General features: G+C 31.2%; 2 protein-coding genes across 2 annotated transcripts; both read right to left on the reverse strand.

The window, feature by feature from the left end:
* Positions 1-2231: 2231 nt before the first annotated feature.
* LOC130641189 (protein-L-isoaspartate(D-aspartate) O-methyltransferase-like) lies at positions 2232-7237 on the reverse strand. Its single transcript, XM_057447882.1, has 8 exons — positions 6401-7237; positions 5997-6101; positions 5333-5364; positions 4984-5088; positions 4301-4421; positions 3949-4034; positions 3171-3339; positions 2232-2427 (listed from the first exon to the last, which is right to left on the reverse strand). The coding sequence occupies exons 1-8, from the start codon at positions 6501-6503 to the stop codon at positions 2420-2422; spliced, it is 729 nt and encodes a 242-aa protein (XP_057303865.1). The 5' UTR covers positions 6504-7237; the 3' UTR covers positions 2232-2419.
* A 305-nt stretch (positions 7238-7542) lies between these two features.
* LOC130641190 (protein phosphatase 1 regulatory subunit 14C-like) lies at positions 7543-11515 on the reverse strand. The gene is made up of 6 exons (XM_057447883.1): positions 10767-11515; positions 10189-10428; positions 9502-9585; positions 9381-9413; positions 8591-8628; positions 7543-8400 (listed from the first exon to the last, which is right to left on the reverse strand). Exons 1-6 carry the CDS (start codon positions 10797-10799, stop codon positions 8343-8345), a joined length of 486 nt encoding a protein of 161 aa, XP_057303866.1. The 5' UTR covers positions 10800-11515; the 3' UTR covers positions 7543-8342.
* Positions 11516-12469: the final 954 nt, after the last annotated feature.

A 12469-nucleotide genomic window follows, 5' to 3' on the forward strand; every position in this document is an offset into this window, starting at 1 on the left:
TGCGAGCAAGAGATCTGTATTTTAGTTTTCGCATTTTTTTTTAATTTAGAGTTTTTTAAAACATAAACCTTTATACTATCCAAAAAACATTATCTAGAAAATAGAAATAATAACAAAACTTCAAGGAGCTATGGAGAATTTTGCCAATTTTTTTTTATTAAAAATGCTGTACCTTATCATTGCATACGAATCATGGCAAAAAAAAAATACGTCTTGTTGTGACGCGTCAGATTTTAGCGGAAATTTGAGTTACACGGGACGTATACTAAAAGTGATTTCTTTTCACAAAATCGATGACATCAACACAAGTTTTCAGGTATATTTGTGACTCCAAGGGTGAAGAAGGATGTCAGTTAATTATAGGGATTTTACCGTCTGGTCTGTTAAAGAAAAGAAGTGCTGAGCAATTTTTCTTCCATTGATAAATATTGCTAAGTTAGAAAGTAAAAAAATCTAGCTTACAATAACTTTTTAGGGCATAAAAAATAGAATACTTAGGTGGACAGTTTTAACTGTTCACTACTCTCCAAAGCGAAAAAGACCCTGGAAACGAGGCTCCCTGCTCGTAAACAGATACTAACACAAACTTTTACCTTCGATACGGTTTGATGTTTATATAGAAGAATCTGTAATTGATTTTTTTTGTATATACTTTATATTTTATAAATTAAACGTTTCCAAAAATTAATTAAAACCGTTAAGAAATAAAAACATATCAACACACAAATCATAGAGTATTTACACTACGTTCTTATAAGGTTACTTAAACATAAAAACTTACGTTACAATCATAAAATACTATAAAATAATTAATCAGACTTTGACGGTTAATGTGTGGGTTATTCCTCTGGCTTAATGTCTTTAATCCAGAGCGTTTCCAAAGTCATCAAGTGTTACACAGATTTAATATTATCCATCGTAAGGGCACAAGTGCCAAAGTAACTGCCCACTGGTGTTCTCTTACGTGGTTTAGTTAATGACGACTAGTTTGGCCGATATAGCACGATGTAGATCGTAAACAAGAAATTTTATACACTATACATATTCTGGAGGCTTTATCCACTGAAGGCTTCAAAGATCGTTTTCAACTTTCTCAACGTTGAAATAACTTTGAATGGATCGTTAATTAGTTTAGGTGAGGTTTAAAATTTGTAAATAAGGATATTAATATTATAATATTGTTTAAGCTTACAAATCCTGAGCTGCAAAGAGTCCGTTTGTTATGTTTTTAACATTTTTTTCGCCCTAACGCACCTTTCTCTTCGTAGACAACTTAAGGATAAGAGCGGAGAAGATCGACTGATTATTTTCTGAACAGCTCGTTATTTCCAATCGAGGAGATATCATCCTCCTTTAAATATATTTGGGCAGCTTGAGAGCCAGTGTGAAAAAATAAATGCGTTATCCACCCATTATTCATTACACACTCCCATTTCTAAAAGATTTTAATCCGCCCAAGTCTGTTTGCAAGATTTAGAAAACATTTCCTAAATTTATAAAAAGATTTCATCAGAAATTTTCGCTGATTTTTGACAATTCCAAAAGGCGAATTAATAAAGTTCGCACTTTTCTACTATAATAAACCATTCAGCTTTTGCGACATAGATCATCAAAGATAAAGAATTTTTACACTTTTTTTCAACATTAGAATACAATTTCATTAACTAACAAACGTCCCCTATTCTTAGAATTGTGACAAAATTTAAAAAGATTCTCTGATTTTTCATGAGCAGATTTGAAGCTGCTTCGATTTCTCCAAATTCCGTGATTTTGCTGAAACCCACAACTACATTTGCGAATTCTTTTTTTCGAAGAGAAATACAGGAAATGCAAACTTAAGTTGCACATCGAGGTTTTCTGTGGTCTCAAAATTCAAGCCTAAAAATTTTTAGCTCTGGATTCATATATATCACAAAGCATGCATTGTCTCATTTTAACCTACCCTCTCCCTACAATTTGTATCTCTCATCTAAGCCAAAAAATTTTGCTTCCCATTTCTGTAAAATTTGACATTTCAACATAATTTTTAAATGCAACATTAAAAGGAATTTATTTATTTTCAGATCACAAAGCTATAAAAAAATCTAAAAGGAAACTCGAACAGTATGTCTTCCGAATAATCGCGCCAGAGTGGTTATTCCATGTTTGTAGTAAGCGCAGTAAGTGCAATGAGATGTGACTAATAAGTGGGGGACTAACGGCGTTTTAAATGAACAAAATAAATAAATAAATAAATAAAAGCATCTTTTATAATCAGTAAGATATAGATACAAACCAGTTGTATCACGAAAAGTTTATAGTAAACTACGCCAACATGGATTCAACTGTAAGGACTATCAGATTTTTGTCTTGTTACTCTTCCGATAGGTAGTTTATTCTCTTCTTTAAACCGTCATTCTCTGATACATCTTGGCAGATGTTATGGTCCTAAATACAAGAGAGTCAATCAACTGTCAGGAAACGGTTTACTTAGTTTAGGGTCACAAGCTGTCGCAAAAACTTACCTAGTTTAAGAAAAAGTAGGCGCATACAGTAAAAAAAAAGTTCAAAGTTCTGAGCTTGTTGCTTCGTAAAACCTGAGTTTTCTTAGCCGTAAAATAAGTTTTCTGCTGGCATTGTATAAAACCTTTCTCAAACTTTATTTTTCATTGAGAAAGTACAAAAATAATTACTTTAGATCTATAACCATGCACGAAAGATAGTGGGGCAAGCTTGCAACAAATTATATAAAATGTTTCTATACAAGGTTGACGCAATTGAGTTTGCAGCGGCGAACTCAGGTCTTAGGATTTTAGGTTATTTGGTTAGATAATAACTCCTAAAATGTGCTAATTGTTGCCGACATATTTTTTCTTAAATTCCTGGGCCTTTGTGGACTGTGACAGAAAGTTTTTGTACGACAATCGTGTTAGAAAGAGCGACTTGCGTATTAAAAAAGGCTGCTTACGTAACCTACGCATGTGCAAAAGTAGCACTTCGACGACAGGATGCTTTTTTCAAGTTCGTGAAATGGCCGAAAAAAGTACCGTTGTTTTTATATTTTGTTGTTGTTTTTCAGGAGGGGGTGGAGGTTAGCTATGCCCTTGTGGAAATTTTTTTTTAGATTTGCAGAAGCCTGTCGTCTACGAAACCTTCTAGTTCAAAAAGGTGTTTTATTAAAATATTTGTACCTCTCCACTGGCGGTTTTTATCAGTAAGCGGAACGTAGATAACACCCATGAGAACTTGCTTTTTAATCGAACCGTCTGCTTGCTTGTCATACTGTACCAACTCTTGGTTTCCACCTTCTGGTCCAACAGGTATAATCAAACGTCCTCCTCTTTTCAATTGGTCTATTAACTACAGAAAAATATTGTCAGCAAATATAAAGAGTATACTGTATCTTACTGAGACTGTATTAAGACAAACTTATTCTATATAAACGTAGATCAGGTGCGTGCGCTGAAAACAGTAAATGCTACTTCTTAAAACTTAAAAGAAAATTTGTATTAAAAATGGTTGCCTTTAACAGTTTAGAGTCCTATCACCATGGTAATGAATAGCAATTTAAGTTATTCCATTATCTACTAAATTAAATTACGCCAAAATTTTCTTTCGGCCAAAAGCTTTTCATCTTAAAGTGATACAAGTCTTGAGACTCTCTTATTTTTTTGCATTATAAAGCCTAAAAAGTTCTTTAGGCCATACAAAAATGAATATAAACTCCAGAATATTTTCAACTCATTGAAAATTTATGCCCAATAAAAACCTTTTGAGCATAATGGATTATCAACTAACGGAAACTTTTAGTTCGTCATCAATGTTTTGTAATAAGAGAGCAACAATCAGTTATTGATTCGGGAATCAATATTTTGTTACTTCAACGAATTTTTCTTTTGTGGAAAACCACAATGAAAAATACACATTGAACTAGATATTGAAGAACAGGAAAGAGATTTAAAAACATACAGCTTGTGGAAGAGTAGGGGCAGCTGCTCCTACGTGTATTGCGTCATATGGTGCACCTGGTTCATACCCTTGTCGACCATCACCAGCTAAAAGATAGACAGGATGTATAGATTAGAAAATTCACAAAAAGCATAATGCATCTTCTAAAGATCCACAGAGCCTGCCTCTATGTTCAGGACACATTTTCAAATGGTGGTCGCTTTGTTAATATAATTTGATTTTTAATTTTTCAGCGATTAGGCCAGGAATTAATTTTCGAGAGAATTAATTGTCGCAGAGCTGGTAAGTTCTAATATTTGGTTAGAATATAGTTCGCAAATTTAGCGAGAGAAAAAAATTGATGACTACTTACTATGAAGCTTCACGATACCACTGGATAACAGATCTTTATTCCCTTTCTCGACATTAGCTATTGATTCTTCAACAAGTTCTGGAATATGATCAATTCCATGAACCTTCCCTGTTAAACCAACCTACAGATCGCATAACAAAAAACAATCTTTTTGCACTAAAGCAATTTTACTTTTTACTGAAATAATTCGTTTAGATCGACCATGAGTTAAAACTGCTACACAGAATTTACCTTACGTCACAAAAAACGCTGTTGCAGACCTCGCAGACACTACTAAAGACTGGCCAGGAAGATATATTCAAGGTGAATCCAAGAAGATTTGAGATGGAGAAATCTAACTACATTGCTAACGCCTTGGTTTGGGTTTTAATTCCCAGAAAAGTTGTCTGGAATTTTAAAAAATAGCAAAAATCATTTATTAAAAAATCTACGGTGCAATGCCAAAAATAATAGCGCAAAGTACATACCAATTTTTTAAAAATTAAAGGTTGATCCACAAATTTCAAGGAAGCTCAAGGAGATTTAAAAAGCAATTCAAATTCCAGGTAAATTTCAGGAGATTTTAAAAAGGCCGGTTAATTTGTTGCCAATACATTAATAGTATAGTTAATAGTTTTAAACATACCAACAAAAACGACTAAACAAATAACAAATAATTAACGTTTTTTGAGAAACCACTTTACCATATAACCCATACAAGCAGTAAGGTAACCGCTACCAGAACCAACATCCAACGCAGACATTCCTTCTTGTAGATGATTTTCCAAATGCTGCAGAGCATGAACATGCTAAAGACATTTGCAGTATTTCATTGGTAGTACTGACAGTGACATAACCACGAAAAATTTCAGATGTCTATCAACACCTCTTGAGACATAAATTGCTGGCACTCACTATTTAACAACAACAGCAATGATGAACACAATGAGAATCTTTTTGGCAAGAGCTTTAATTTAAACATCAAGAAATTGTAAAAAAAATGTAAGTAAAACTAAAAAAAACTGATAAAGTTAAAAAACTCAAAACTCTTACCATATGTGGAGCACTGATAGTCACAGAGTAACCTAAAATTGAGAAAGCGTTGTTTATAAGGCCTAGGGAAGTTGATATCTGTTTTGCATACAAACATAATGCGTTTTATTCTGCTTGACATTGCAAACACGCTCGTACTGTAAAAAGTAAAAAATCAAAGGTCATAGTCAATTTTTTTTTGTTTTAAAATGAGGCAGAAAAATAGCTACTTTAAATAAAACAAGAACGTTGAATGCGCACCATAAACAACAATAACTAAAATAATAAATCCAAACAAACAATTCAACTTAAAAATATTGCTAAATTTGTTATGGAGGGATTTACAAACAGTGAAGTATGCTTGAAAGATGAAATGGAATGGGAAATGATGGAAAATAACGAAATTAGGTTCCTCTGAGTATCAAATCAAGAAGTAAGGTAAAAAAAACGGTAGGGGGGTCAACCAAAACCGTTAATCAACTTTCTTTGGCCAACAGCTTGAACAAGGTCATAGCTACGATTTAAGCTACGAGGAGTAGGAAGGAATGTGATCCAGCCCCTTGACTCCATAGGGATACATACTGTTTATAAAGACCAAAAAATTTTGATTCTTGAAAATCGGAAGTTTTCTCTGAAAATTTAAAAACACAAAAAATTGTACATAATAAATATATGAGCCACTCACCTATTGGCTGTGGTGAGTCCACAAATGGATTTCGATGACTATAATGTTCCCGATTTACTTTTCTCATTGCATCCTCCACTCTCTTTGATGTCAACACGTCGTACTCTAGGTAATATAGATAATAAGCCATGACTTAGGTGCTCGGGATTTAAGTTGCCAAAGAAAGCTTGAAAAAGGCTCATTCAGTACCTATATAACATGGCAATCATTTTCCCTTAACTGAAAAAGTCTCCAAACTTTAAACTGTTTAACAATATCAGTGCAATGCAGAGAACAAGAAACAAGAAACTGAATTGAACCTTCATGATTGTTTTTTTATTTTTCATATTATTTATTGAGCTGTAAACGAACTAACCAAATTTCTGCAATTAATAAATACAATAAATATGCAAATCCCAACTTACTCCTCAATTGATTAATCAAGTCATTGTTGTCTCTTCCATGGGAACGCCAAGCCATTGTTCGAATGAAAACACAAAAAGCAAAGTAACTCTGGACTGCTTTCATGGAATAAATAATATAATTTATTCACTAAATGTCCATGTATATATATTTGACATTGTTAATATAAACTGAGGAATAACATTTTCTCATGTGCAATAATTACACCAGTGCTTTTAAGTTGATAGGGTAAAGAAAAAATCAAGCAAAAAATCATTTTATATCCGATTTTCAATCCTTCCCGAAGGTGTGGCAAAAGGAAGGTAATTTTTTATAAATTTCGGAACTGGACTTTTTATAATCCTTAAGATTAACTATAACACAAACCAATGTAACCACATATACATTTTTACACCCTAATGTTCCCAGTTTTTATTTGATAACTGTCATGAAAACAATTTTTCAGGTTGTTTTAACAACTTTTTGGCGCGGTCTCAAAAAAAATTTTAATTTTTAGCATTGTTTTAACTCTGTATTGCTTCAAAAGATAATATCATAAAGAGTAAATTATAAAATTAACCTTCAGTAAACAAAATTTACATGATAGTCACCAGTGAGAATACGTGTTCTTGGAATAACGATGGCATCATAACAACTGGCTGACGTCAGCAAACACACTAATCAATTTCTTTTATGGCAAGTTTCATTAATATGGCTTGAAAAACTCAAAAGTTGTATGAGGTGATTAAATCCATGGTACCAAGAATCCCAAAATAAATAAGGTAAAACGATAACATTTTAGCCTTGTTGGACATTTTAGCAGTTCTATAAAAAAAAGTGATTAAGTGGTGGAATACAGCACAGCCCACCCTACCCCCACCACACCCCCTAACAGAGTATCATTTCACAATAAATAGGGTTATATAATGTTCTTTGCTTCCATATTTAAAAGTAAATTACAAACTTAAATTTTTTTTTGATATTTTGTCTTAGTTCCAAAAATATCCCTTTGTTTGTTTGTTATTAACAGCATAATTGTAGATTATTCGAAACAGAACATTCATTTTTTCCTGTTAGCAATGTAATTTACAGTGTTGGCAGTGAAAGACAACTTAAATACACACTCGGATGGATGGACTAAAAAATCAAAAAAAAATTAAATCAGTACATAAATTTTCGTTTACATTTTTAACTAATTTTTGTACAATTTTATAAATTTGGAAGCATAATATATTAATGATTTATGTTACTCATATATCAAAACTGACTAAATAGGTACTAATGAACATATTTAATAAGATTTCTAAAAAGAATATAATATATAAACATAATTAATTAGGTTAAAAATTCAAGATTATAAATATTGCATAAATTATATGGTAAATAATTTATGCACATAAAAATGGTTAATGTTATTTCATTCAATATCACCCAGTATGAAAAATACAAATGTGAAAATATACAAAGATATTAAATATTTTTAGAAAATGCTGTCATATTTTTTTACATATCTCAGAGGTTTTCTTATTTTATTTTTTCTGAATATAATTAAAATGACCAGGTCAACTTTCCTATGAATAGCAAAATCAAAGGAATAATAAAAATTTAATGAGCAAAATAACACAAGAAAATTGAATAACATCTTTTTGCTAAAAAACATAAGTGCATCCCGAGTAAATTTATTTGCTTCAGTAGATATAATATTTTTTATAGAATGCTGATTGCTAAATATTGGGCTGGTTAAATCTTTTGGTAGCGAAGTTAAATATTATGCTAACAACTGCGATTTTTTTTTATTTATAAGCTATAAAATCACCCGCTTATACATATGCTATATGTCTCACTAAAATTGGGCTTGGTCATCAAAAAAGTTGTTGTTGACACTTGTAGTGAATTTCAAAGTTATCACTTGCACTATGCTTTGCCAAAAAAAAATAATAAAAAGTCAATAAATTTACACTTTAGTTAACAGCTAATTGATGGCTCCTTTGTATCAACAGCTGTACCTCGGATATTCTTGTCTCTATAATAAGTTTATGTATAAAAAACAAAAACATGTATTATATATAGGGACTTTTATTTAAAACATTACCATAGGAACAAATTATTACACAATTGTATTTTGTTTTTTAACACAGAATATTTATATAGGTAAAATAGTATAATCTCTATGTTATACTGTATATGAATAGGAAGGAATAAAGTCTACTTACAACTCTTGCATCCTGATCAACAGCTCCTTTATAAATTCCTGTAAAAATGTCAAACTTGATAAGAACTTTGATTTTAAAAAAATCAAAAGAAAAAAAAACAAATACTAACAATATAATCAATATATTAGTTAGCAATACCATCTAGTATAAAACCTTATATATTTTAATACTTTTAGCCTAAAGTCCTGCAAGATGTGTTTTCAAAAATGAATTAACGCAAAATAATTGAAGTCAATCAATTTGCAAAAATAAATCCTCATGAAATCCACAAAATTTCACAAACCACAAGCTTTGTGAAAATTTACATAATATGATAGCTTTATGTTACCATATTTACTATTATTTCCAGCAGCAGGTAAGGTTGGGTTTACTAGAGAGGCAGGTTTTTTTCTTACCAAAGCATAGAAATTTGGTTAATATTATTTCATTATTTCCGACAAAACATAAATCCGCAATTTTTTAAGTCACAGACTTCTGATGTGTGAAAAGCAAAAAGCACATACAAATTTAAGACAAATATGCTCCATGCAATAAAAAAACAACTTTTACATCCTTAACATTCAAAATTTAGGCCCATAGTGAAGTATATATGGTACAAACTCAACAGAAATTACAGCAATGCTGCATGCAGATTAACGGAGGGACAGGATTATTTTTTCAAACTATATATACATATATACCAAAAATGCGAGTTTTTTAAAGAGAGGGTAATAGTATAGATGCAGGAAAAACAGAGTAAATACGTATATAATAGAGTGAATACATTTTTTATGTAATAAAATTAACATACTTCTACTGGGTTTTTTGCATCCTTTAATAGCTTCTAAAGAAAGAAAAACAAGCCTGCACTATAACTGATTTAACTTACATATATAGTAAGGACATAAAGCAAGCCCATATTAGTTTAATACCTGCAGCATATTTGTACATGTTTCATTATCTTCTTGTTCTAACAGGATGTCAATGTCAATCTCTACATCATATGATTCATCATCCTAAACACATTGATATGTTATATTATTTCAGATCACCCTCTAAAAAAAGTTTCCTTTTCAATGATGGCAAAAAATATATATTGGAGACTGCAGTCATTTTTAGGCACCTTAAGCATCATAATGTTTTTTAAATCTATCAAAAAGCTCGAAGTCTAAATATTGACATATTTTATCGTCAGAGTATTTAAAGTAAAAATGACTTTGCTGGTTTCCAGTGCAGGAATGTTATAAAGATCAGGCAAAAAGAAAATTATTTGCATACCTACTGTAGCTATATCTATTAAGGTTTGCAGATTTTTGTACATGCAAACATATTCTTGAATGTATGAAAAAAGCAGCATATGGGCTGAAATGGCTATTATTGAAAGAAATTCATACATATTCTTTGGAAGCACAACATCTGAAACACACTGAAATTAATTTATTTTATGTATGCTCTTTTTCAAAAGAACATTTGCCAATCTTGATAACCAAATATATTTTTTTAAATTAATTTTTTATGGTCTGATTTTTATAATTTATCTTTACAGGAATAAGTGCACATGCCGATTGTTTAAAACAAAACTACATATCAAGTGCAAAAATATCTATAACTAAGCTTACTTTACAGTGAAAAAGTCTTCGTAACTCAGAGTCAATCCATCCTTCCAGGGAAATCCTTTTGTTTAAAGCTGTGCGGTTATATTTTCCAGTAAACTGATATTTTGCTTTGTTGGATGCTGTATGTGTTGGACTAGATGTATCAGCATTGAATCGTAGAATTTTTCCTTGAGAATTTTCTGCCTCGCTCATTTTTTTTATTGTTTTATATTTCAAAGCATGAATTGGTCCTAAATCATTACACTAAAACATAAAAGCATATGTAAAATTAGTTGGCTAGCTAATTTGACCAATATATACATAAATATTGACCAACAAACTGGCTTTAATGTTTAGAGGTAAACCTTGGTTGTCTAAAACGCAGTTATAACTAAGGCAGAAGGAAGTCACATATAAGTTTCCTGTTGAATGCCTGCATAGTATTGAAACATTGCTTTAAAATATTCATTATATATATACATATATATGCATTTTATAAAAATTCATTATTTTGTAAAAAAATCGAAACCTGGAGGAAACAGCATGCAATAAAGTGTTCTGTCTTGCATTATTTATGCAAAATACTAACACTCGAATAGTACCTGCTTAATCATACCACCACTGACCCTGAACATCTTTATACATCTGCCATTTTACTGATGACTTTGGCCTGTGCATCATGAACCAAAGAATAATCTTGTTCCTATAGGAATTATTGCCTTGTAAAAAAAGAGAGTGCTGGATTCCAATGAGTCATATTATAATTGTAAACTTGTTGATTTAAAACTTGATATATAATATAATAAAAATGTAAAATAGTTATATTTTTTATCTTATATATATATACTTTTTTATTGTTAATTATGTGTGCATGTTTTCTAACTTAAAACATTAAATAGTGTTATATTAAAAGTTTAGCATTTGTTACTTGGGGTTAAAGATGTACAGGTGTGTCTGTACTGACTCCCAGTATGAGATTAACCTGGTTCACTAGTCTTGTTTGGCATCCAACATTATTAGTTTTACTGATGTGATGGTGGCCTAACAACACTACACTGACTAAATCAAAACAATAGACTATAACTTAAGACCGTAGCTTTATAACAACAAGCATGGTGGGTATAAATAAGGAGTGGAACACAATAAACCTCTTGCTCTTGAACGGTTCACACATTTATTTGAAGCCGGCGTGACATATGGTATGCACATGCACTTATTAATCTGATATTATTTCTGTTTAGTTCGTGTGGTTTGGTTAGCTAAAGTATATATCTTCCTAGATTTAACCATATCAAATCTGATGTTTTATAGTTAGATTGGCTGAAACTTGGATCTACCTTGGTTCACATATATATATTTAAAATAGTCAACCAATACATTAAACTTGACAGAAATTTTGACGTTTGGGATACGTTGTTTTGCTTGTTAGCTATATGCAGATTATTTATTGTAACCAATGTTGGCTGTGGATTCTGAATACAAGAACTACAAGATATTTATGACAGGCGAGCTTAATTGAAACTGGTATATGTATAGCAGGAGCATTTCTTGATTGTGGTAAACAAATATGGTGGAATAAAATAATCCAAATCACAGAAGAATCCATTTTGTGTATGAATAGCTAGAGCAAGAAGCAGCAGACAAAAAGGGGCCTTGCTTTACCTATCTCTTATATCTTATTGCCTGCCTATAAAACCAAATGTGGTTAGATAATTAAATAATTAGATAACTCAAAACCTAAAAGATATTTTCATGCATGAAATAATAAAGTAGCTAGAACTAGCTAGATAAAGCTCCCTGCTAGAAAGCTTTAGTAGCTTAGCTCTATTCAAACTAGCAACATTATTTTGACCTTAAAATTTGTTTCAAGCTAAATAGTATATATGCATATAGCTAGACGAAGATAAAAAATGCGAATTCTGCAACAACGAAATAAAAATATCTTCATGCATAAAACAACGTATCCAATCCAAAACCACAGGACGTTTGTTTATTTTCTTTTTCTAATATTCTCGATTAATTTTTCAGCTAATCGAGGCGGTTATGGAAGGAAAGGGGGTCGAGTAAGAGGGGCGGAGTGTTTAAGGGGTAGGCTACACGTACTCAGATTTGCCAAATTCTGATAAAATTTTGTGTTCAAATGTAAGTTTAAGTTGAAATAAAACTTTGCTTCAATTAGATTCAAAGAGTTAACTGCGTTTAAAAGAGTTAAACCCTTTTACAGTTTTGAATAAATTATCAGGGATGACTCACAATTCAAAAAGTGTATGCAGTAACGTATCCGACGTTTATAGATTTCCATTTG

Source organism: Hydractinia symbiolongicarpus, chromosome 4 (genome assembly GCF_029227915.1).
Source record: "Hydractinia symbiolongicarpus strain clone_291-10 chromosome 4, HSymV2.1, whole genome shotgun sequence".
Classification (NCBI taxonomy): Eukaryota; Metazoa; Cnidaria; class Hydrozoa; order Anthoathecata; family Hydractiniidae; genus Hydractinia; species Hydractinia symbiolongicarpus.